General features: G+C 42.0%; 1 protein-coding gene across 2 annotated transcripts in view; it reads right to left on the reverse strand.

Moving 5' to 3' along the window:
- Positions 1 to 3,168: 3,168 nt before the first annotated feature.
- The window catches only part of sfswap (splicing factor SWAP), a 43,405-nt gene continuing 19,768 nt past the window's right edge, over positions 3,169 to 26,805 (reverse strand). For both annotated transcript variants that reach the window (XM_076757848.1, XM_076757849.1), the window contains exons 11-19: positions 26,260 to 26,320; positions 25,254 to 25,357; positions 25,036 to 25,165; positions 20,760 to 20,956; positions 15,654 to 16,066; positions 15,046 to 15,177; positions 14,470 to 14,610; positions 11,201 to 11,273; positions 3,169 to 4,500 (exon numbers count right to left, since the gene is read on the reverse strand). In XM_076757848.1, coding sequence (XP_076613963.1) covers positions 4,435 to 4,500; positions 11,201 to 11,273; positions 14,470 to 14,610; positions 15,046 to 15,177; positions 15,654 to 16,066; positions 20,760 to 20,956; positions 25,036 to 25,165; positions 25,254 to 25,357; positions 26,260 to 26,320 — 1,317 coding nt within the window. In that variant the 3' untranslated portion in view covers positions 3,169 to 4,434. The remainder of the gene's footprint in view (positions 4,501 to 11,200; positions 11,274 to 14,469; positions 14,611 to 15,045; positions 15,178 to 15,653; positions 16,067 to 20,759; positions 20,957 to 25,035; positions 25,166 to 25,253; positions 25,358 to 26,259; positions 26,321 to 26,805) is intronic.

The following is a 26,805-nucleotide window of genomic DNA, read 5'->3' on the forward strand; positions in this document are numbered from 1 at the left end:
TGGTACAAAGCAGCCTTTTAGGCTAAAGGTTCTTAGTACACATAAAAAAAAAAACAGTTTCCTCCTATGGCATCACCATGAAAGACCTCCTGTCTTAAGGGTGTGATTAATCAGGGAGGCCATTATATAGAAACACAACCTGTGTGTTTGTTTATTAGGGCTGTTATCCACGAGTGTGGCCATTAAGAAAAGCAATGAACAAAATAAAATGAGTCCCTTAATAGTTTTCCTCTTGTTTTATAATCAGCATGTTTTAGCAGTTATGCTGCTATATATTTTACCAATGTTGGACACATGCGCAGGTTTATTTTAGTCATCGCTGAACCTGAATTCACAGATTTTACATAGATTTTGCATCTGTTTCAAATAAGATGCCACGACTGCATTTTGTTGTTATGGTTAAAGTTATGATCTGAGAATGTGTAACAACTTGGTGAGTGCACGGTCCTTCATCCACGTTTTTCTTTAATTTATTCTGGGACCTTTCATCTCCGCTTGAAGGGCTTTAGACTTGACTTTTGACTCACCCTTAAAGACTCATGCTTCACTGATATGCTTCAGTCGATGACTTGGACCCGTTTCAAGTGACCTGAGACTTCACTTGGACCTCCTCTGAAATACATCGCTTGTTTGCGCTGTTACCTAACAGTCCAGTGTGAAATCAATAGAGAACTTTTCAGTTCGGCCTGAAAAAACCTCGCACAAAGAAAAAGTGCTGGCAAGTGTAAGACTGTTGTTGGCTTGCAACAGAATTGCTGTGCCTTGTTGTGACCTTTTCTATCACACGTTTAGTTGCTCAAAACGGAGACACGCAGGCCAAAAAGAAAAGCGACGGCTCTAAAATTACAAGCACAACCCGCAGCTGTAAACTGGTGGAGTTCGCTGTTTACCTTAATGTTACTGTTTTGTGCTACGGCTGTCTGATAGAGGGACGGCGTCAGCAGGTCAGGCACAACACTACATGACACCCAGCCTTCAGGTGCTGCTGCCTGGTGGGAGGCACAAATCTCTCCGTCCACCCTGCAGTATTTCTAATGTGCCACAGAGTCTGTGTGTGTGTGAGAGAGAGTGAAAAACAGAACAATGACAGCTGTTTTTATTGTGTATATTGCACGGATCACAGTGTCATGGCTACTTCTTTTTTGATCTCTGATACAAAACACGTTCTGCCTTGACTGCGTAAATCTTTTTTCTCCATCGAGACAGCAAATGATGCCATGTCTAGGTTTCCTATCATAAACTCTGTTACATAATTAGATCAACGGTCTTAGTAGAGTACCGATTTCTTTCCAGTCCACTTCTCCAGCACTTGTGTCCAATAGACGCTAATGGCTTTAAGTTTAGCTGATTACTGAGAGATTCTTTTGTCTCTTAAGTCCCATTACAAGAGAAATATCTCCACTCCAAAGACGTTTCATGCTTCTTTTCAAATAACTGCACTAATTTTCTTTAATTTCATTGTCATGAGTTATGAGACAGTGGATTGAGTAAAACAGCTACTGGAGCAGAGTAAAAGCAGAATGACAGTCACATTTCCATTTTTACTGTAGTCATTCATATGAATAACTGCTTTATATGAATAGTAGCAAAGCAATGCCAGTATGAATTGTGGAGTTTTGTGAAGTTTGTGTGGTTTTCATGATAAGCCACAAGAAAACATCCTGCTGGCACGTATTATATTGTTTCTGTTATTTCTTTTTCCACCAGCCTGAGGAAATATTATGCAAGACTTCACCTACCATTGAGTTGAATCAACGCTTCTCTGACATATACTCAAACAGAATCCATTGCATTTCTCTGGTGCTCATGTTGTGTCCGGCCGCTGTGCTTGCTAGACAAAGCAGTCCCAGTCTTAGAATAAAACAGAAACCAATCCCACTCAATTTTCCACTCTGTCCAGAGTCTGAGTGTTGTGATGGGACCAAAACTCAGGAGGCAAAAATTTAAGGTGGCTAAGCTGTTGGAAAACAACTTTTTGATGCTTTTACTTATTCTGTTCACCCATTAAACCCCAAGGCAGCAGGACAGGATCAGATATGACAGTGCATAGATAGATAGATAGATAGATAGATAGATAATTCGGGTAGTGAACATAGTAGTCACTAAGATTGGGAATTCAGCTGTATGAAGTAATTTAACCATGAAATTCGAATTTCTCAAGTAGGTTACAAGTCAATATAGTGAGGGGAAATAATAAGGTAGAAAATAAACAAACATCAGCAGCCAGCTGTGTTTGTGTCAGCTGTTTCTGCCAATAGGGAGGGGGTATTCAGCATCATCCCAGCCCGAGGCTTGAAGCAGCTTTTGACTTTGTGTTGCAGGTTCTGATGTTCCTGCAGAGTTTCCCTGATGGTGATGGGGAGAACTGACTATCGCTGCAGTCAGAGGAGTTTTGAACTTCCCTCTGTAGAGCCTTTGGGTCAGTTGGGATGCTTTTGATGTTGCGTCTGTAAAAGGTGTTGAAGGCAGCAGCGTATTGACTCTTCTTAGGATGAAGAGTGGGTGCGCCTTCTTCTTCCTCTTTCAGTGTCTTCCTCTGTCAGCGTCAGCTCACATGTGAGACCCTGAACAACAGAAGCTCCTCTGAAGTGAAGACTGCTGTGCTCACTCTGGTATTCTGTAGTGAATGATAGACGACTTAGCTGTACTCACTCTGAAGGAGAGACTGTTGTGCAGACACTATGATGTCAGAGTCATTGCTGGTAATCTGGGCAGAACAGTCCACCTCATCGGCAACTGTCTCCCAAAATCTTTGGTTACATGTGATGTGTCACGAGCTTTTGTGCTCATAGCAATTACTTTTCTCTTAATACACCCTCTCTGGGTACTTGAAAATTCCATTAGTCACCATGGTGGAGGGCGTCAGGCTGTGAACCCTCTGACAGGCGAGACCATTCTCTATGACCGAATGTACCTCTAGAACCTGGATAGAGGACAGCTGGTAAAGGATAGATGCTGCTGTAATCTGTGTACCCGAATAACCAAGTAGTAGCTGTAAACATAATTTCTTCCATCTTATCAGTGTAGCCCAAATGTATGACGTTGAAGAGGAGGAATGTTAGGGAAGCAGAGTCTGCTGCTGAGATTTGGAATCTGTTCATGATGAAGAAAAGTGTCTTGAAATAGTTAAATCCACTCCACAAAAAGCAAAGAAATACGGGCCTCAAGTAAATCATAATGGAAACTTTATTGACAGTTTAGATTACAAAGTTGTTCTGCATTAAATTTCTTACAGTACAAACCAAGAACGTAAATAGAAGGCCACGCAGAAGGAGCGAGAAAATTAACACAGCTTCTCAAGTAGAAGGGTGAGGTGCCGGAGATAGAAGACAGCCGAGGGTGGATGTAAGAGGGAAAACATCAGCAGAGAATAGTAACTGAGGGTGGAGAGAACCGAAATTATCAAAACAACACATCCCTTCATAGAAGGAGAGAATAAAGACCTCCAGCAGCTTTAGGTAATGCTGAAAAAAAAAACCGACTGTCACGACGTGGGAGTAAAATAGAGTGTTTTAAAACAGGATGCAAAATAACGTGGATTTTTTTCCACATTTGATTCTCCCTGAACCAAAACATGTCAACTGCTGACATGATCTCCCAGCTGATGAGCTGTTTTCTACAGAAGCCCTGAGAGACAAGTGAGAAAAAAAAAAATTCTGGTGATCATTTTTTTTTTTTTTTTTGGTTTGATCTAATTTGTTTTGTCTCCTGTGTTTATGACTTAAGCACCAATGTAAAATAAAAAAAAAAAAAGCCAGGATAATCTTTCTAAGTTTATTCATGTTTTTACACCTGAGAAACAAGTTGGGGAAAAAAAGTTTTGTCAGCTAGAGAGAGGAAAAAAAAAAAAAGGCTTTCTGTCAGAAAGGCTTAAGTAAGTTAGGTGAGAATACAAAGAGCGACAAAGTACAAATACGGAGGAGCTTGTGATGGATGAATGGGTCAAACACAGGACTCTGAGACTGCTTTCTGGCAGAAAGCCCTGAAAGCAAGCTTCTCACATGTGCCTCTTGTGGCTGAAATGAGTATTACAGAAACACCGGTCAAATCCTTTTTTTTTTTTTTTTTCTTTTTTAAAGAATCTGAGGATTATCCTGGCAAAAACTTGTTTCCACCTCTTGAGTCATAAACACAGGAGAGAAAACAACTCTGCTTGAGATATTTTTTTCCTCACCTGCCTCTCAGAGCTTCTCAGGTCAGCTGTGAAACCAGATGTTTCAGCTCAACGGCTGCTTTTACGTCACTTCCACAACGCTGCAGAAGACATAATGCAGCCAAACTAAATCTGCGGACACTCACCGAGGTGTAATAATTAATCAAGGGCTGACATGGGGAGATGAAACAGATCCTGACCAAATAACTCTCCAGGAAATCGGAGAATGCCGCTTGCTGATTGGGTGAAGTTGTTCTGGCTATGAGAAAGCCGCGCGTTCTCTAGGAATTGGGAGGTTGGAAGGTCTTAGAGGTGGCAAGCATGGCTCGCACTTTGGCCATCAGATCCTGAAAAGACAGAGGAAAAAAAAAGAGAAAGATGAATTTAATGTCATAAATGTCTCCACACATATTTCTTATTGTTATTGGATAACTGAGAATGTATTGAATATGGACACTTGGTTCTGTGCTTTGGTGTGACCATTAGTAAGACTGTAGTTTTTATGTGCCGGTGGGAATAACAACACCACTGAATGGTCTGCAACCACACACACAAAGCGAGTCTGAAGGATATTTACATCAGATTGTGTTGAAGCCAGCAATGTATTTAAAGCCTGTACCATCTGATTATCAAGTCATTGCCAATAAATTTCTCCATTGTCTCTTTTGGTTCAACTTCAACCCATTTATTGATCCCACTCCAATGAAGAACCGCTTTGAAAAAATCCAATTGATCTAGGATCAACAACTGAGCTGGGAACCAACCAAGTGTATTGAAAGTATGTAGAGGCTAGCATGAGCAAATTAATTAAACTTAATTCAGTATACTTTACTGGCATGAATGTCTGAAGAACGATATCGACAAAGCATCAAAGATAATACAATTCAAAAAAGAGATAAGAAAAGGATAAAAAAAAAACAGACAATTGATTTAAGTACAATAAAACAGAAGAATAAGAAGAACAGGAAAATGTCTTCTGATTGGTGTGGCTGTTCTGTAAAACTTTCTTCTAAATGCATAAAATGCTAGACATGCTTTTATGCTCTTATTTTGAAGTAACTGATAAATATTATTATTATTACCTCCGCCCATTTGGATGTAATGTTTTCAGGCTGGTTTGTTGGTTGGTTTGTCAGCAGGATTACAGAAAAGCTACTGACCCATTTTCATGAAACTTGGCATGAGCCCAGGAAGAACCCCTTTAAATTTTGGAGCAGGTCCATGTATTATTTTTCACTTTTGTTAACATTGCAAGACAGGAAATTTAAAATCCACTGGATGCTACTAAAGTTCAATAATAGCAAAACATGGCCAATTGGAGAAATAGCATGATTCCATATCACAATCCACATTCATTGACATCCATCCTCATGAATCCTCTGGGGTAGCCGACACATGGAGCTGCTCAAGCTTCCTTTAGAAAACAGTTGTTATGGAAGACACTGGACAGTGTCTTCTTGGTAAAACCGGTTTACACGTTGGCACTTTTTCCTCAAACTAAGGTCTGGCTTTATAAACTCAAATGCACTCACTGTCTTGTCTCACCGTAGGATAGTGGGAAACATAATTTCGATTCCTTTGTATCTCTGGTACATGTGAAGAAACTGACAATAAAGCCGACTTTGACTTTGATCACGCAACTAATTATACACTTACTCGCATCCAAATGTGAATTGTCTGCATTAAACTCCACCAGAGATATCAAGGAAAAATGTTCTGCTTCACGAGAACAAGCAATAATATCGACCGCGAAGTTTGCGCTCACAGATTTACATTTCATAGAAGAGTGGACCATTGACCTTGGCAGAGGTCTGCACTCCCGAGCACCCTTCTAGTTATTATGGATTTCCATAAATTCCTCCCCGTGCAGTGAGAGAGTGACTAGTAATGCTGGGAATCAACTGTCCAGCTGTCAGACGCTTTAAGCTCGTTGTTTTGGTTGTTTTGTTTCCCCCCGTGTGTGGTTGCGCTCCTCTGGCTCTCGCCAAACTCCTCAAATCAGAGCGTGGCAGAAGGACCACCTCATGTTTCAGGCTGACGTGCTATTGTGTATTTAGGCTTGTTTTGGAGTGTGCTGCCTGCTCTCAAGCCATAAGGATTTCCTTAATGCATCTTTAAACATAAGACACATTTTAAGTACGGAATAATACCCTGTAAGTGGTGAGAATTACCTCTTCCCCAAGACCTTATATCTACAGGCAGCTGACCCTCAATTTCAGCAGCTGACCTGCTCAGTGGCCAACGGTAAATGTATTATGTAAATAGGTCAATGATTGGAAAAAAAAAAAACAATTTGTAGAAGGCTGCAGTTGCAAAAAATGAGCACATAAATATAAAATGGGTTGTAGAGAGTAAAGAGCTGCCAAAATGCAAAATTCCATTTGTTCCCTCAGGTAAAAATGGAAATATTGCTGACCAGGGGGCAAATGCTTGTATTGCTGAATAGGAAGTGTTAATTTGCATCCCATGAGTGATTCATCCACGCATGGACAAATACCCACCCTTGAGCCCTCCTGACAGATGAGACAAATTAACAGCTGTAATCACAGAGGGAAGGAACTGTCATATCAAATCACTCAAAAGGCTGTTTCTCTCCAAACCCTGGTGTATCCGAAAACACACAACACACACACACACACACACACGAAGGCGTGTTCACAGAATGTGATAAACAAACAATGCTCCAAATTATTATCAACTGAGTGGGAAGTTGCTCGGGCGACTGTTGAATTCTTGTCAGCTGCGAGCATCTTGGCAAATGAGAGCACGACAAAAGCTGTATCGCATTAATAGATCATCACAAATTACATTACAGCCGTCACTCACAGGACGGCCAACTTTGGTTACATAATACTGACGAGGGCCCTCTTACGATAAAGAATTCCAATAAACAATGCATAGGATGTGCGCCTAAATATTCCTCATATGATCTGTTGTATGAAACATAAACACAAGATTACATTTGGAAAGTTTAATCATCCAAAGTCAGCGCTGACTGCTCGACCCGACTGAGAAACAACGCACTGCACAAGTCAGTAGTTGCATATTTAAATCTGATTAGATACATTTTACCTGTGAAGGTCTTGTAATTGTTCTCTTATTACGCCATTAATTTAAGGGAACACCCAAATTACAGACGCTGTCGGGGAAGTAAACAAACCTGACTGAGCGAGTGCTGGATGTGGTGAGACGACAGTCTGCTTGAACCTCCGCGACTTTTAGTCTTTTGCAACCTTGGTGCTTTAAAGTCTGCCGTGATGCCACTTTAAGATGATTTTTTTTGCGGAGTTATAATCCTTAAGATTTTCATCAAATCAAACCCTTTTTTGATACTATTCACATTGGGCATTTTTAGCAAAAGCCATCCGTGCATTCACATTCTGTAATTATCAGTAGTTTCAGGGTTAGTGGCGGAGTCCGCCATTCCTGCGGGGGATTCAAACTGCCTGCCTACAGGAGGGATTCACAGGGAATGATGCGGCATGTGATTTACATGCACTTACAGTAAACAACCTGGTTCCTCAGAGAAACCAGGTGTACGTGCTTAATTGAGGAACGCATTTGCATGAAATGTAGATCCACATAGACACGATGCAAGTCTGCATCAGGTTTCTCCCTTATCCCTGACTGTATTTTGAGAGATGGGATGAGGCTTATTCTAACACTATCCGTGATGGAAGACACTGCCCTAGACCCCAAACTGCAAACACAGCCAAACCAAAACACTATAAGCTTTGCAACATCTTGAGCTTCCACTCCGTCTCACACACACTTGGGAAAAGTTTTCAACTTTTCTCTTTATCTGTTATCATGTCTTCAAGACAAGTTAGATTGGACATAGCCTGTTCATTATCTTACCTTCAAAAACACACAACACAAAAAATAACTAAAAAGAAACTAAAAGACGTTAAAAAAGACCCTATGCAGGCCCAAAAGCTACTCTGGCGGTGCATAAAGCATCTATCAAGCAGAGCAAACCACAACAAATGTATGGAAGTGAAGGGGAGAGGACAGACGACGGAAGAACGACGACGACGAACAGGAGGAAAATGAGAGACGGGATGAGGCGAATAGCAACCAGGCACCCTCAGGGAAGAAGAGACCATTAGGCAGATGAGGATGTGCTGAATTATTCAAGATGTGTTTGTAAAACATCACAGATGGGGTATAAGGAGTTAGTGGTTGCGAATCTGTGCATGCTGCAACAGCAGCGGGTTTTTCGTGAGCGATCTTATGTTGGTATGTTGAGATGGAGGCACGAGAACAAAATGCGTTTGTGCGACAATATGAGAAAGATAAAAGGATGTTGATGAGAGAGAAGAGATACGAAATGTGTGGTTTTGTATCTGTGGTGCAATCGGTGAGTAAACACCGGACACACGCGCACACACACACACACACACACAGTGGCTCTTGGCTAACAGAGAGAATACATTCCAAAGTTGGTGTAAGTTGTACCAGTGTTCACAGAATAGCTCGTGCTGCCTCTCCATTCACACTCTATTGACCTCCATTAGCATGAGTCCCAATGCTTCTTCTGCACTGCAGCCTCTCGGTGCAACACTGGTTTTCTTGTAGGTACAACTGCTCAGGCAGCACGTTTTATGCTCGCAGCGCTAAATATTTTATCCACAAGATATCACTGAGGCCACAGTTCACGCTTACTGTCAATACATACACTCTGGGCCCTAGTCTCCATGTTTAACACATTAAGTTGCACACTGGTTGCATCCAAATGTTGCATCACCTCAAGCAACGTGGTGACAGGTAGAAATGAAATTACTGACATTTCAGGATTAGCAATCGAAGATGGTGATCTAGGCTGAAAATGCGGAGGAGCACATGTAATTTAAGTCGTGAGGCAGCTCCGGAAATGCCTTTCATCTTGGAATTGATTTAAAGCTTTTAACAAATCAAGGTAATTGGTATTGAAGTCTTGTCTTGCGGGATGTTTCTCCACGTTTCCACAGCAGTCGGAATTAAGTAAATGGACAGTGTATCCCAGTGTTGCATGAAAGTGCTGCGGGGGAGAGGCAAGCTAGCCTAAAAAACAGTAACCTGAAGAGAGAACAGTGTGTGACGTCTTGGTCTGAATCATGACTGATTGAAGTGAGCATTGGCTTGCAGCTCACATCAGCATTGACAGCACTTTGGAGCCTTTCTGCTCATTTAACAACGCTCAAGAGTGCCATGACACAAACGTCCAACGAGATGACACAAAGAAAAAACACCTCACAACTTTGTTTTTTTTTGGGGGGGGGGGGGTGAATCTAGAGATGTACACACTCCTCTGTCCCGCTTGTAGCTCTTTGACAATCTCGCCACATATTTTTCTTCCAGGACTGCTCCGTGTGCGTGCATTTGACTGAAGTGCCTTTCTAAAAGCAGCATGGTAGCAGCCATAAATTGAACATTATAATTTTAAACAGGGAGAAGAGCAGAGAGAATGTACACCAGGGTCAGGATTTATCGGCGAGGTGTGTGTGTGTGTGTGTGTGTGTGTGTGTGTGTGTGTGTGTGTGTGCGTGTGTGTGAGGTTACATGGTGAGTAATGTCTGCAACACTTATTCTGACACAGTACTCCTTTTATCGTGAGCACTAACATTCAAATGAGGGACACAATATTCCGCAGTTAAGCAAAGCAAAGCACAGCGCATCACTGAGCTACATTTAAAGGGCCGGTGTGTAGCTTTTAGGGGGATCTATCGGCAGAAACAGAATATAATATTCTAGATGATGTTTTCATTGGTGTATAATCACCTGATTATAAGAACTGTTATTTTTTTACCTTACAGTGATTGGTTTTGGCTCGTCCCCTTAGTTCCAATTTAAAAAAACCCCAAAGCTCGAGCACACAAAGTTAGAGTTGTATTTTGATTTTGTTTGGTGTGGAAGAACTCCGCTGGCCTGCAAAGACCTCTGACCTCAACCAAATCCAATATCTTAAGGAAGAATTTTATAATGCTGTTCACGGGCCAGGAATTATCACCAAACATCAGCAGCAGACCTCACGAATGCTCTTGTGGCTGAATGGGATCAAATCCCTGCGAACAGGCTCCATTTTCTCACGATCACGAACAGTTTGCTCATCAATCACATGAATGTACTGTTTGGGTGTTCACATGCTTTTGGCCGTGTCGTGTATCTCTCATTCACAAAATGACTGGATGGCTTTCATATTCCAAGTCTGCGCCACCTCAACAAAGTTGTGACTGTGTCAGACATTTTTTTTTACGTATATGTGACACTGAATCACTGTTACGTTCAAGTGCAATCCAAAAAAACACAAAGCACTGTCCCTGAGAAAGGGGTGCACGCAGAGCACAGTGTGCAACTGATGTAATTTTATGGATTGTGTGTCTCTTTTGTCTTTAACACTCGACGGGAGACCGTGGCTTCTGTGAGCTCTTGACGACACTGGCAGTCATCCAGTCAAAAAAGTATCACCACATGCTGCTGGCAAACCTGCAGTGCTACCTTACCTTACCTTGGGGTAACGGAAACACGTTGGAAGCACAACACTGACGTTATAATCGCCTTTTAGGTTGCTTACTCACACATCAGGCAGTAAGAGAGCAACATTATCATTCAAATGAAGTCATTTATCTGGCTGGTGAACAGTAGTGCAACATTTGCTCTTCTGTTAGCTCAGTTTTTGGTCCCTACCAACAACTAGCTGAGCACAAAAATGAACCAAAACCTGAATCTGCTGCTCAACAACCAATAATTAGCCTCTTTTTTTCCTAACTTCTTGGCTACACTCGCAGAAGAACGTTCAATAATAACAGATTCATCTCAACAATGTGTCGTGCAAACCTACAGTACATTCAGCAGAATATGTCAAGAGAATAAAAAATTTTGAAAAAAATAAGTCACATTTCCCAGAAGGTGCAGGTCAAACACTGGGCCACGTTATTGTCTGTGAAAATAAACAGCACTTTCTGTCCTTCCTCTTTGTGTGATGGAAACAGAACACTCAGTACTTGCATTTGGTGGGCTGCAAAGTAAAGCAGAGGACATATTTGGAATAAAAGCAAAGAACAATACCTGAGTTATTTTGGACTGAACAGAGGATACTATGGATGAGGACACTGCCTTGTCTTTCTCTAGAGAGCCACCCCTGTAGAGAGAAGAGACGGGGAGAGAGAGAGGGGGAGACAAAAAAAGAGAGGCGAAAACCAATCATGTTAACAGAACAAGCTATACAATATTGATATCTTCTGAAATGTTCAAAGTTGAACAGGCATCAAGAGCCATGGAGGAGCAGAGAGGTAAGAGAGGAATGGCATGTGACCTGCAGTAACCACCACCTCAACAATGTCAAACGCAGCCAAGTACATAATCATGCAGACAAACAGCAAAAGTGCCAGAGTTGCAGACCTCAACTTCAACTCCACGGCTCTGTCCAAAGCTTTCAATTTCTCTGCGGTCTCGCACTTTATGATTTATTAAGGGCAAGAAGTTGACGTAACACAACAGGTGACAAGAATCTGCAGAGCAGACTGCTGGCGATGTTAGTTATGGAGTTTTCAGGCTTCAGTCCACTGAAATGTGAAACAGAAATGAAATGCTATATTTCCATCGCGTTTTTCACCGTTTGAGGTTTCATCTTGCACTCTTTTCATTACATCATCTTGTTGCGCCTTTCTTCTCCTGCAAAGGCATAATGGTTTTCTGTCTGGAGAATTAGCCCCACCCCATCTTGTGTCAGTCAAGTCTTGGGTATTACACCCCTTTACATGCATAATTTGGGACTGTTATGGTATGCTGCTCTTGTCATAAACGGACATAAACCAGCTCCATTCATAGACTCGGTTCATGTGAGAGCCACCAACGCAGGCTATGCAGAATGTTTGATAACGAAAAAAGCTCCTCCTGGTATGGTTCTGCTCTCTAACAACTGCACTGTCTGAGAAGACACACCCATCGCTCCATCCAATGAACAAAGAGCAAAAGAATGAAAGAAAAAAAGCATTCTCGCCTTCACAAAGGGCGTCATCGGGCTGATATACTGCTGAGGTTGGAAGTTGTTTTGCACTTTCAAAAGGTGTGAAATTGTGTTTTATGAAATACCTTCGTTACGCACACAAGAGCAAAAGATGTTTCCACAGAATGTCATCACTCAAAAATGCTTTTGGGTTCCACAAATCGAAGACTTACAGCCACAAGTTTTGTTCACGAGTTGTAAAACATTTCCTTGAATCAGGTGGATTAATGTACATGCACTGGTATTGATTTGCCAGCTCCACTGAATGGCTCCTCCAAATTTAACAGCTTGTATCTGGAGACAACAGTAGATAATTACAGGCAGGATTCAGCACATCATTATCCATAATATATAGGTTTCCCTTTTAAACATCTGCAGTGTTAAGTGATATTGCAGCTGACTAATGCATAACCCAATCTAGTGCAACAAATACTGACTGGCATGCACCAAAAACACATTTTCATCAAGTCAGCATCCAACCAGCGCACAGAGATTCAAACCTCCACTGCTCGTGAGATGGCCAGATACTTCCTACCCTCCTCCAACTTGAATCAGATTACTGTTTCCTGTAGCCAGTTAGAAAAAAAAGAATGATTTTCCTCCCAATGATTTTTCTTCTGACCTTGACTGAGATGATTGTCTGTAAGAGCTTTTTAAAATATTCAAGCAAGTATATTTTGCAGGCACAGCCATGGGATGCCCCTTTGCCCTCTCATACGCTGGCACTGTAATGAGTCTAAGGTAGGAAACATTGATTGATTGACTTTTTTACAATACTGGAAAGCAACAAGTGATTATTTGAAACTCCATATGGATTACATCACTAAACACATTGGCTTTTTAGATCTTATGATTCCCAAATGTGCTAACTGCAGACTGAAAACCATCTTCCAAAGAGAAGACAGTAATCACTTAAGAAACTTTATCAAAAACATCAATATAGTACAGTTATAGTGAGGACTGATCTCTGATGCTTTCAAAACTTAAACTAACTTCCATCAGAGGAGCACAAAACTTAAAAGGAATCCACATAGCGACCTAAGACTTAACACCAATGACTCGTGACTTCACTTGAACCGAGCTTTAAGTTGGCTGACGCACGGCACGACATATCAATGGCATTCAGGCACCTACAAATCGATTTTACTGAAGGCATTTCCAATCTAACGTCTGACATTCCTGCTCTGGAGAAGTTAATTAACCCAATATGTGTGAAGATCTGAGAGCTGCATACATTAACAATGACATTTGCTTGCAGTGATATGACCCACTGCAACATGAAGGGCAGCGTCTCGGTGTTCCTTTCCATCATCCACCTGCAGGCCTGCTGAAGTGTTTTGCTGCACCGATGATGAGCTCTACTTCAGGCCCTGACTCATCACCTCCTCTGCTCGCTGACCATCCCACAGTAAACTAATTAGTGTTTTACATATGTTTCATGTTTGGCTTTTATCACATGGGCTGATGCTGCAAAATGCCTTGCTGAACTTTAGCTCCCGTGGTACAGTTGGCACACATCTGCTTTGTGTTTTGTAGTTCACGCAGTCTACATTTTGCCCTCTGACATTCAAAAGTTAATGTATGCAGCTTTATAGGTTTTTTTTGTTGGAACTATTTTAAACAACAAACCAACAACCCCAAGACGTCAGAAGAGATTGTGTTTGCTGCAACGAGTGCCTTTGTGCCTTAAGAACTTGAAGGTGAAAGACACTGGCTCTTAGCCATCATATCACTGGCTCTTTAGATCTAACGCTTGAAATCCGATCTGTCCATACTGTTTTTAGTATTCCTTGGACACCATGGACAAGGCCCTGGCTTTGTTTTTGCCATGAGAGTCTCATATTCACGAAGGTAGTATTAGTTTATGATGATGGCACGCTACATATGGATTTAATTTACAAGAATACATAAATCTGTGTTCATTCTGAGGCCGTCTGCTGAACTCTGGATGGGAGAGCAGTGCATTAAGTGCATTCGGTTTTTACCTAATTACCTGGTTGCCAAGCCCCATCCTCCTAAGCTGTTAGTTAAAGTTGATGGGCCTCTCGAAAATTTTTCTTTTTCACCATTTTTTTTTTAAACAAAGACTGCAGACAGAGGCATGCTACACTCTGATACTGCAGCATACTGGACTGGCTCCCACACAATGAGGAAGCACTGCACAGTCAATGTGGTATTTTGAACGGGACTTCTTATAAAACCTGTGACCACACAAAACGCTGGGTATCACTCTTATTTCCTTCCAAGAATCTTTGATTTCTTGAGTGAAACAAGAGGGAAAGCAATCTTAACGGCTAGCTGGTTGACTGACAGACTTGTAGAGGGTTACCTGGAGTGGGCCAGGCTGGAGGCGGGGCTAGCAGATGGGGACCGGACTCTGCTGGGTGAGGAATATGGGGAGAGAGAGGAACCAACAGTATGCATCTGTCCTGAGGATGACAAGGAGCTCCTCCTTTTTTCAGTAGGGGACCTGGGAGACAAAAGCGAGGAGAGTTGAACAGTTGAAGCTAAACATTTCAGATTCAGGCAGTACAGGATACACAATATATCAAGGGTGGGGAGTACTTTCTGAAGGCGATGTTTGTGTATTCAGCAAAGTCCCACTTGAAATTCAGGCAAGTAGAAGCTGTCCATTTTCCATCAGTGGTTATTTGGAGATGAAGTGTCTTCAGCTACTCTTACAGATACATCTAAAATGTTGCTAAATGTATTGTACAGTCACATCCAATTGAAAAATATCAGATATTTAAGACTGAGCAGCTCATTCTGGCAGTGCAACTGGCTCCTCGCTGCCTTGACAGGTGTAATAATCAGTGTTTTGGGTATTAAAATGAATACATCTGCATCTGGAGATCCATGACTCTTCCTCTCACCACAGACTGATGACACCTGCTGTTAAGGTTACCTGGATCTGGAATGCCCCCTGGGCAGGCCGGAGCTGCTGCTGGGATGATAGCGCTCCCGCTCTCTCTCTTCACGTCTCCTTTCTGGTGAGGGGCCCCTTCTGTCCCTTCTCCCTGGGGAGTGGGAGCAGGATCTGGCCAGGCAGGGGGACAAAGAAAGTATGAGACAGGGAGAAGCCATTAAATTAAAGAGGACAAAGCCTGGCGAATGAGCTGATGAATTTGAAATGAAGAACAAGACCAGAGAAGGGTGAAGAGTGACAAGACACTGACAGAGGTAATGAGAAAGGAATAAAGCACGCAATCAGGATGGGGTTTCTGGGAATTTAAAATCAAGAATAGCCAATGAGGATGTGAACAAGGATTCTACTGATTCAATTGGACCATCTGAAGACCTGAACATGGCGCAATTTACATTAAGGAAATTAAAAGAGGCTCTCTGGAGGGCTGCATCTTAGGGACCCGCAACAGGGGCCAATAAAGATCTGAACTGGACAGCTGCACTGAGGCTCGTTTTTCTCAATGAAAAGGGAAAAGATGACATGACAGAGTCTTAGAGCGAGAAAAAAAATCCGTACGTGAGTACACAGCTGTGGCCACGGCGTCTTACCTACGGGCTCTCCTGTAGGCACTGGGAAGGGAGTGTCTGCTCTTCGACTTTGACTTCGACCTTGACCTCGATCTTGACCTCCTCTTGTGTTTTTTCTTCTTTTTGTCTTTGTCCCTCCCTTTGTTTCTGTCTCTATCTCTGTCTCTGTCTCTGTCCCTGTCCCTGTCCCTGTCTCTGTCACCATCTCTATCTCTATCTCTGGCTCTAGCTCTATCTTTGTCTCGGTCTCTGTCTCTGGCTGCTCCTCTGGAGGTGGTGTAGGAGGTAGAGGAGGACGAGCAGGATGGGACCTCCCTGCTGCGATGGGCTCCTTGGTTCTCCATGGCGGGTCTTTGTTCCTGAGGATACGTAGGTGGAGCAGAGGACACGTGAGGAGGTGCAGGGTCAGACAGGATAGAGAGGGCTTCTTGCATCTAGAGACAAAGGTAGACAGAAATGGACAGAGAGCAAAAATGTCAGTGGAATCACTGGTTTGAACCACTTGGTTTGAAACATTTAACAGAATAAAACGGAAACAATTCTTGTGAGCTGTGCTCGACTTGTTCTATAATATCCAGCAGTATAGATGGAGATGTTATTTTTTTTTTTTAAGAAGGTATCATAAATAACCACACATCATAACCATCTACCTCAAAAATCTCAGCTGATTAAATAGTGTGGATTACACAACACAGTGCAACCCTCTGGCTACACAATGAGTTACAACTGTCAGCTGCAAAGTTCCTCTAATTACTCCAACATGGGTCTGTCTGCTCATATTAAATTGGCCTGGAGCTGCATTCACACTGAAAAGACAGCTTCAGTCCATCAGTGGATTAAACATGACACTAAATCTTCTAAGGTTAGATTTCATCTTCCAGGGTTAGGTCTCAGACTGCTCCTGGGGTCACCCATGTTAGATATGTATGCATTCATTGTGCTAACAGGGGCATTTGTAGAAATCAAATAGCACACTTTATATGATAACATTAGCATAAACGATATGACCGCCCAAATGATAAGCAGTGAACATGAAGACAGAAAAGAAACGAATGTCTGAATTTCCCCAATTCAGTCACTCCACTTCTTACTCATCTGCTAAAAAGACATTGGTGGAGCGTAAAAAACGAGAGAGGCAGGGACAGAAATAAACAGAGAGGGAGAGGGTGATGACGAAAGAAAGAGGCAAGTGAGGCAAAGGCAGCACACGCGGGACAGACGCAAGAGAAAGCTCATGACTGATCAATACGTATCTAAAAACAGGCAGGAGAGTGGAGAGAGGAAGAATATTTATTACACCTTTCTGTTTGCACATTATCTGCTGTCTGAACTAATGCAGAGATAATGAAATGATGGGAAGGAAGGTTTGGTTTAAAAGTAGGGCTGACGTATGGGAAGCTCATCCCAACGCTGAGACAAGAAAATGTCTGCCCTGTCACACCTGCTCTGGCAAGATACAGACGTTTGGACAGGAAGAGGAATAAAAAGTTGGAGGAGGGAGAAGAGGAACAACCTCATACACCATCAGAATTGTGAAAAATAAATGAGGCAGTTTCACAAGGCAGAATCCTAAAGCCTGAGGACCTTTTCCCCAAAAGTCAGGCAATCTTCAGAGGCTGGACTTCGTAACCTTTGTATCACTTTCAACAAGGAACAAGTCTGAATTGAAAGTTGTCACATCGATATATACTATATACTACAGCAGCAGAGAGATTGAAGACACACATATTGGCCTGATTAACATCAGTGATAAATGTTTCACTTTATAATCTCCCATGTTCAAAGACACTAAAATCATCAAACACTGTGGATGAGACAGTTTTACATCGTTAATGAGGTTCTCCTCCTGTCAGATTAGCCGTGCAAACAAACAGCTCATACGGTCACGATAATAATAATCAAACTCTGTGTTTTCATTTAACATACAGCATGTGATCAAACAGGAACAAACAGGAGTCCTATTTTCACTTCTTGTCATTCTATGTAGACATTATAAATTAAGCAAGGCAGCCCCCCCCCGCTGAACTCCAGTTTAATCAGGATCACTCTAACTCATCTTGAGTTGTGAGCAATTATGTGACAGGCCACGCCCACTTGCACCAATCAATATGGCACTTCAGATTTTGATCAATACTGGCCCTCAAAGCATGCACACTTAAACTGATGAAATGCTGTCCACTGGGTCTTGAGGTACATGTTTTTGGTATGTGTGGCGCCCCCTATGAAACTCAGGTCAATGGACTTACAGTGTGAGGGGTGTGGCCTTTTCATAATTTTGGGCCTTAATTACAGCGCCACCATCTGGCCAACTGGGTTCAGTGTCAGTGTATGCTTGTGGCTCATTCCAGCTCATGGCAATTTGAGCCACTGAGGCAAATGAATAAAGAAATAACAATAAACTGGTACAAACAAGTCCTTTGAGGCTTGAACCCTTACAAATTAATTAATGAATTTTTATTAATTTATTTAATTTATGTTGGCCCAAAAGATTATTATTGTTTTTTGAATTTCCACACTTAGGAAATAAGTAAGAATAAGGCTCAAGTGACATCACTTGTGGCAATTTATCAGACTTTGTTCAGCTCCATATGGAGCCAGAAGAGACTAAATATGACTTGTTTTCTTTTTAACATATGCAGTTGTACCCCCCAAGACCAGCAAACAGACTCAAACTTCAGTGGAATCACCCATTCGGACGGAGCTAAACTGACACCCGAATAACTGTTCTGTTGGAAACCCTGCAGAGGGTTGCATCACCCTCACCATTTCATGAGGAGTCAAAATGTACCAAGAAACAGGAAAGTCACAGAATCACAGCAGTAAAAGAGTGACTTACAAAAGCAAAGAGGCACAGGCCTATAAAGCTTATTCAGCAGGTTGTGCTTACCCATGACAGCTTACTCCAGCTACTACAGTGCTGTCGCATAAACAACACGATGAGCACTATGGGAAACAAGGAGGGCTGACATCAATAGATCAAGTGCAGCAAGTCAGCCAAGTCGAAAACCTCCACATACTGTACTATTGCACCATTCTGATTCCCAGCCTTCCAAAAATATAGCATCAAGTTTCCAAAAATGCTGCTGCCAGAATATTCACTACAACTGGAAGTTTGAATCACCAACCTGATCTCCCTTCACCTGGTCACTGCACTCCCAGCTGTCCTGATGGAAAGTCTCGTTTTAACATGGACTCTCCAGTGTTTGCCAATTACCAAAGTTGATCACACTGATATAGCTGTATTTAATCTTTGAAGACAGACAGGACTTTGTAGACTTGGCGCCAACCAACACCAACTTCACAGTCTATCCGCCCATTCATTCAACTGCAACATCCATTTATTCATTAGTGGGTCAATGACCTGAATGTTGGAAGTTCCTTCAGGACACGCACGCTCTGATGGCGACTGCAGAAGTCACCGAACATCTGGAGAACAGTGACGGTGCTGGCGCAATAGTGACAGGAGGCCGCCCCACTGCCACCTGGCCCAACAGGAAATAGGCCAGTTTACCACGCATCAGTTGGGCTCACATGAAGAGCTGACATGCAACATCCATCAAATGGACGGGCAATCTACACATCAAATGACCACCACTGAGTCTTATTTACACTATAAAGTATTCTTACCCTTTGTGTCTATGTTTAATATGACAGACAAAAGGCTTCTAAAATTTGCATTATGGCAACACTCCTGTGAAACTTAATAAAAGAGAATTTTAAAGCAGAGATCGCCCAAATTATCTCTGGCGCACGAAAACAGAGAACAGGGAAGTTCGTGGGCAGAAGAAAGGTTTGTATGATTCAGTGTTTATCTTTCTTTATTAGGAACCACAGGGGTTGATTTACCACAAATTCAGCCCAACAACGACAGCAGCTCAGTAACAATGTGTGATATCTGATGTGTACATGAGACTTTTAAATGCCATTTCCCAATATTCATGGCTATGTGCCTGATGCACATGAAGATATTCCCTCAGCATCCACACATTAATTTTTTAATCTATTACTGGGTGGTGATCAACTGAAAACTACGATCAATACAACTACGCACTGACAATTATGCCATCTGGTATCAGCATGTTTAAAATCCTACCCTGACATGAAGATTGAGGCTGTTTTAGGAGGAGTTAACCAAGCCAGCTGTAGTAAATGTGATTTTCCGTTTACTGAATTTCTACTATGAAGAAAGATTCAATCGCAGTTTAATAATAACACAAGAGGCTGAAAAGGAAAAGCAGAGGCAGCAGGAATTTGTCACTGACCTCAGGGTGGACAGGTCTAGCCAGAGGTGTGGGATTTAACGACTTGATGTCGTAGGCTCCATTTTTCAATTGTACCAACAAAATTGGTACTTATTTATCCAGCACCACTGGTTATATTAGTGGTTTTTCTACCTGTCAAACCTCAGCTAAACCTTTTACAATCAAGGATTTTAGAAGAAAATGTAGCTGTACAACAGTATCAAGCTTTTGCCTGGTGTGTATGAATGTCACTTCAAAACTTGTTTCTAGACTAGTATGCCACAACATTGTAATATTGCACAAGCACGTCAAACATGCGATCAATGGAAAGCATGTCGACATACGTTTAACACACAACCATCTGTCACTCATTATATCAGGGACGGAGAAATTTTAGCTAATTAAAGAGGCATTTAAAACAAAAGGACTGCGGTGTGTACATGTTAGTCATACACACCTACTGTACGGTGATAAGTCACACACTCCCTAAGCCGTGATTCATCAGTGCAACTTGGGGCATCAATGCCTGAATACTGTATCTCTCTAACAGATGTCTGTATTTCAGATGAATGCAGGTCTTTGGTCTTAGAGATTAAAAGAGAGCTGCAGTAATGGGAACGTCATTAAATGCATGTTTTCTCATTACAGCACGACTTCATTTGCACTGTTATAGCTCTTGAGATAACACAGTACACTACACTGTGCCTGTTCCAGCATGCAACTTGAAATGACACATCAGAAAAACGCGGGACTTGCTTCTTATTTTTGCGCAATCTGTTTGGGATTTAGTCAAGATTTGAGCTCAGGCGATTTGGTTAAACTTCTAGTTAAAAGACATTTAAATACATGACCAACACTGACCTGTCTTTATCAATCATTCACATACCTCAAGCTGTGCAGCAGAGTCTAGCTCAGCTCTCTTTGCCTCAGGCTCCCCAGTGAAGGGGCTGCGGAGGGTTTGTAGGAAGAGCGCTGCCTTCCGCTTTCTCTCTGCCTGTAGCTGTTTCTCTTTGGACTCCTTCGATGCCTGGGCCAGCTTCTCCCTGGCTGCAGCTGCTAGACGATCCTCCAGCTTCTGCTTGGCTAAAGGCAGGAAGATGAGAGGGTAAAAAACAGGGGTGGTTGGATAAAGACAAAAAAAATCGCAGTCACAGCCGCAGCTGGATATACCTCGAAATTGCTGTAGGGGAGAGGAGATGACTGAAACTGGGGGGGCGAGAGCGGTTATGCTCTGCTTTTAACCCGGAGGACCTTTTTCTGACCACAAATGGATGGTCTTGGAAAGGCAAAGATTAGGACATTAGGAGTACTTTTCCATCTGAACTCTGACATCTAACTAAGGTGACGTCTGCCATTTTTCCTGTGATTGCCTCTAAATGATAAGGCCTGAGAAAGTTCTCTGGTGAGAGGTAATCTCATGAAATTCAAGGTTTATACAGAAAACGCAAAGTAGGAGGGAACATGTGGGTGGAGAAGAGGAGACAGACATCTGAGTGAAATTGGGGGTGGAAAAATATGCACGGTTTTGGGAGATGAGGAAAGCAGATGAAGTGCCAGAGACAGGTAGGGGATAGATGGGGAAGGAGAGCACAAGAATGAGGGGCACGGAGAGCAACAAGATGAGTGAGACAGAGAAAACAAGACAAGACAGCGAAGTATAAAACAAATGCTTGGGGGAAAACAAGTTTAAGTTATGCAACCGCTGGGGCTACTGTTATTTCGTCAGGATTAAAAATAGGCTGGCTGGCGAGGCAAATCATATTTGAGGATAGTGTGAACAACAGCCAAGTGGAGCAGAATCCATCTGTACGCAAGACAGTGACACAATACACAGTCCCAGCCAGACAGAGTCCCACCACTGTATTTAGAGACTAATTCGACTTATCGTGGACAATCTTGCTTTTCATTTTAGTCCAGTGTTTATATTTTAAGCACTCTGAAATACACATATAATTTACTGTGAAAACTGCTTTTGATAAGTCATTCATCAAGCAAACTGCCAAACATTCTCCAGTTCCAGCTGCTCACATGTTAAAATATTGGCTGATTTTCTCTGCAGAAATGACTAAAGACTAAACAATTCTGCAACTGTTCGAAAAGTAATTAACTGATAATGGAAATAATCATTAGTCACACCTGCAATAATTTCTTGGCCATTTGGGGACAGTGGAAACAAGTTTTAAACACCACATTCACACATTCAGCAGACACAGAGCAACAGTGACACCCGGCGAATGTAAATCTGATATTCACTCTCCTTTTAGCTCTGTTTTTGGTCTCAACCAATTCCAGAGGTAAGCATCTGCCTAACCTGAACCATCTAGCTGCTCCACTATATTCACTAGTTAGTTGCTAAATATATTTTTCTGCGTATGACTGCTTGCTGAGGCCAAAACCACGATGAGAGCGATGAGAGTGAACTTGAGCTGACACTCACGATGAACCTCCATAAAGCCGGAAGGAGCTGCAGATTCATCACTACGAGGGACACCTTTCACATTTTCACTCTGTTCATTTCAAAATATGAAATATGAAGTCACATGGCTAACAAAAGAAAAGTCTGAGCCCCCCAAAAGTGTGTATTGACAGTACATTTACCACCTGAATAGAATCTCCACATTGACTTAGAATGGAATTTTAAGCCTTCTACCATGACTATTAAACACGCTCTCCCACTGAGAAATGTTTGCGGCGACATAAGCGACTCATGTACTTATCGCTGGAAACCGCATTTAGTGCGTGTGACTGTTTTCCGGTCCATCAATACAGATTAGCGCTCTGCTGTCTGCCACTGATTCTCCTGCTATCTGATCAAGTTAGGCCTGCTGACTGACAGCCACTTTGCCACACAGCAAAGCCAATTCAGTCAGCTATTTATTAGGCTTTTCCAGCCTCTTTTTCTGGCCGTCTGTCAGCTCAGAGCAAGGAGATTACACTCAGAGACTCTTCCACTGAACCTTAGCGGGACCTGTCAAGCCCCTTGATGCTGAAAAGTAGCACAATTGTCTTAACTGTCCGTCTGTCCATCTTTTCTGACTCTATTTTGCAGCTGGCCGAAGAGAGATTACGACACTTTTCCTTTCTCTTTGATGATGTCATTCTGATCAGCGTGTCTAAAGACCTCTACACTGTCATTCTGGCAATTGGCACAACAACTGATAAGAGGATTAGCAGCCTATGCTATTGCATCAGAATACAGTATGGTTAGTATTACAGGAAATATCATGACATCAAGCACGAGCGTGGACATTTAGTAAGTAAAGTATTGCAGGTTACTTTACCTCTTGTACTCCTCAGCACAACATTTCAATCACTTAGTCACTGGAGGAGCCTCTTTCGAGTCCGCCGTACAAATCACAAACGACTTAGTGTGACTTAAAGGCTGTTAAGAGCGACAAATAATTGCATACTTTTGCCAAAGCTGTTCACTTTAATTTCGTCTTGTTAAGAGAAGTTTTACAGCACTTAAGATGGCCATTGGGTGTAGATTCTTTCCAGAGCCCTGAAAAACCTTGAAAGTAAGAAAAATAGGTTTCTGAGTAGCGTAAAGTTCAATTATTTAATACAATACATGATGAGGCTTTTGCATGTGTATCAGTCAGAACAATCTACTGAACTCACAGAGATTTGGTGATGCACATTTCAACACTAGCCTGGAAACTTTCAACAATTCAGAAACAGAGGATCAAAAGGACATTTCTGGCAAAAAAAAAAAGTAATTTATCTGAGGACAAAATGTTGTAATATTATTGTTTGTCATTTGCTTTTTTTTGGCTTGTGAATAAAGAATTCTAGCTTTCCTTGAGGAGGCTTTGAAAGTCAGACTCTCAGCACCTGCTCGAGTAATCATTTAGTCATTAGTATTGATCAACTCATGCAGACTTATGATGGTTATTTTGTCAGATGACAGTCCAAATCTTACTTTTTACACCTTTGATAAACACGGCTTGTTCTGGCGCCTGGTTAACAAGACACGTCAAATGGATTATTGATAATTGCAACTGCTTTCGCGTCTGCGGGTCGTCAGTTTTGGTTTGACAGAGATGTGAAAATGTGTTTCTGAAATATCGTTTTGGATTTCAGCTGCTTTGATAGAGGCATGACAGAGGAGGATGAAGCAGTCCAATTTTTTTGAAGCTAAGAGGGTGCAATTGCAGATTTTGGAGGGTGTTAAGTAGAGCAAGATCCACTGAATCAACTTCAAGTACAACAGCTCCCAGTGAAAATGGCCTATCGCTTTTTAAATTAATAGCCTGCGATACATAAGAATATATGAATATTTCAGAGAAGTGACTCTAACCTTGAAAATATAAGTGGAAACATGCATGAGGCAAAAGTGGCATTTCTCCTCCATCCTTTATGCAGGAGTTTTCTGTAAAAATGGTATAAGTAGTGTCCTTATTAGATCAGATGAATCAGATTTGTTATTATATCTAAATAGTATAGGTCTAAAGTGAAAACCTCTTGCAGGGAAAAGAATGATTTTTGTGTGTATATGCATTCTGAGGTAGACAAATATGCCTGCACTGCTGGTGTTTTCCTTGGTGCAAAGTCGCTGATGCATTACTTTAGTTTAGGAAAGACTGAGGAGAGCCAGTGTGCAATATTCTACAACCATGACTGAAGAAAAGAGAGAAACAAAAACAGAGAGGCTACATCTCCATTAGGGCTATGCAGAGATATATGACTGTGGTCTGCTGTACTACACCACTTGTCTCTTACTGCAGGGTACACCTTGTTGAGAGAATTTATAATTGAGACTCAATAGATTTATTCATCTCCTCTATTCCTCTCGTTTTTTTCCCCGGATTCCAACCTTCCCAAAAGTAGCAGCATGCCGGTGGGTGTGACAGAAGATTCTTGTAAGCTACTGCTCTTAAATGCCAACGCTGAGACGAATCGTTAAATTCTGGCACTCAGGCATTGAACAGGTGGGGTGGCTGTGGCTCAGGAGGTAGAGTGGGTCAGCCAGGATCCCCACCCTCCTCCTGTCCACATGTCGAAGTGGCCTTGGGCAAGACACTGAACAAGTACTGCATTTAAGTGCTAATTTGAGGTACTTGCACAGCTTTTACAAGTACAGCTGAAAGGATTAGTGGCAACATTTCTATACTTTACATACACTTTTTTAATATTTTCCTGAGAATCTTTAATACTGTTACCTTGTTTTGCCTCTAACTCCTCCAAACTGAGGGAGGGCCTCTTCTCTTCTGGTGCACTGACAGGAGGAGGCTCCTCATCAGCCACATCAGGCCTGCCCATCACAGCTTCCAGCCCATGCTCCTCCAGCAACTTCAACGAAACATGTACGATAATATATTGTTAACATCAAGCAAATCAATCCTAGATCTATGTGCATCGAAGAGACCAAGCTGAAGACCTTGTCCTCATCTGAGTCGTCGTCCAACCGAACTCTGTTTTTCTCCAGCGGCAGCATGTCATTTTCCTTTGCCTTGATGGCAAAACAGATGGGGGCAAAAGAGGCTGTAATGGCACAGAGAGACAGGAGAGGAAATTTGATTTAGTACATGTTTATAACAGATAAAGTGCAGCTGGGCCCTCTTCTGACAAATTTAGTAAAATTCAAAAATGCACTGGCAAAAGCAATTTGACTTCTTCTTGATAATGAGTGCAGAAAAAAGTTCAGGTAAAGGGTGAAAGGAAAAGCTGGAAGAAGGCTTGAGAGAGGGGACTGCCAATGAGAGAAGATGGAGAATTAGGAAGGAGAAGAAGTAAAAGAAGGGAGCCAAAGAAAATGCAATTGAAAGACAGTTTAGAAAACAAAAACCAGACAGATGTACATACAGACAGGAGAGCGGGACGGCCACAAAGCAGCTGCAATGATGTGTCACTTTGATTTCTATTCTGCAAATACATTGTGCCTGCTCTTGTGGAGATTAAAGAGTCGACAGTGTGACTCGTTTCTGAAAGAAACAAACTTAATATTGGACTTTGATCCTTATTGTGGAAGGCTGGATAGTTTACTCGTGCAATACCGCCATGAGTTATTAGTTTTCCCTGGCCTGTCGCCTCCCAATAGTCTGCGTGAATGCATGCCTCAATTTGCATACATGTGCATGTTTATGACTCCAGCAAGCACTGTGCTAAGCAGGCTCTTTCATCTCTGCACAGACATTTGCAGCCTGGGACCACCAAATGAAATTGCTAACATAAATACCAACAGACTCACAGGCAGCTGTTCATACGCACCAACATATGACATGTACACACACTGGCACACACACTAGAGTAAATATGTGCATGTATACTTACATAGACACAAAGAATTCACATCTGATTTACAGATCAAAGGCGCTAAAGAAGAGGAAGAAGAGGCAGTAAAACAATGTTGTGTGTATTTTTTTTTTCTTGAGTTCGTGTCCTACCTTTTGTCAGCTTGGAATCTTTGGCTGACGCGTCTGATTGGAGATCGTCGACAGTCTCAGTCTGGATGAAGGCAGAAAAAGAGAGAGAGAGAATATAGACAGTGAACTTATCTGAGTCAATTTCCTACTTCCAATGAGCACTATTTCAAAGTAAACTGGTATCAAGTTGTAAAGGCCACACAATTTCTATATACCATCTTATATATATATATACGTATAAACACCATGTTGTGGGTAACCCTGCAGGATTTTGACAGGGGCCATTGCTGAAAACAAGATTGCATGGAAACCTGCTCTCCTTCATTCTGACATATAAAAACACCTCCATGCTGTGAGTGCTTCTTCACTCTATAATAACACCATTGGTTTCCAATCAAACTACAACAATTGCATTTCTAACTGGAGTTACTCCTCTGCAGAGTTCCATCCATGGCGAAGGCTTATACCTTTGAAGACGCCTCCCTACTGTGCTACAGTAAATGTTGCTGTGGAGGACAGAGGCTTCTGGCTGTGGCCTAATGGATATCCTTCAGTACTTTTAGAGAT

This window comes from Chaetodon auriga, chromosome 19 (genome assembly GCF_051107435.1).
Source record: "Chaetodon auriga isolate fChaAug3 chromosome 19, fChaAug3.hap1, whole genome shotgun sequence".
Taxonomy (NCBI): Eukaryota; Metazoa; Chordata; class Actinopteri; order Chaetodontiformes; family Chaetodontidae; genus Chaetodon; species Chaetodon auriga.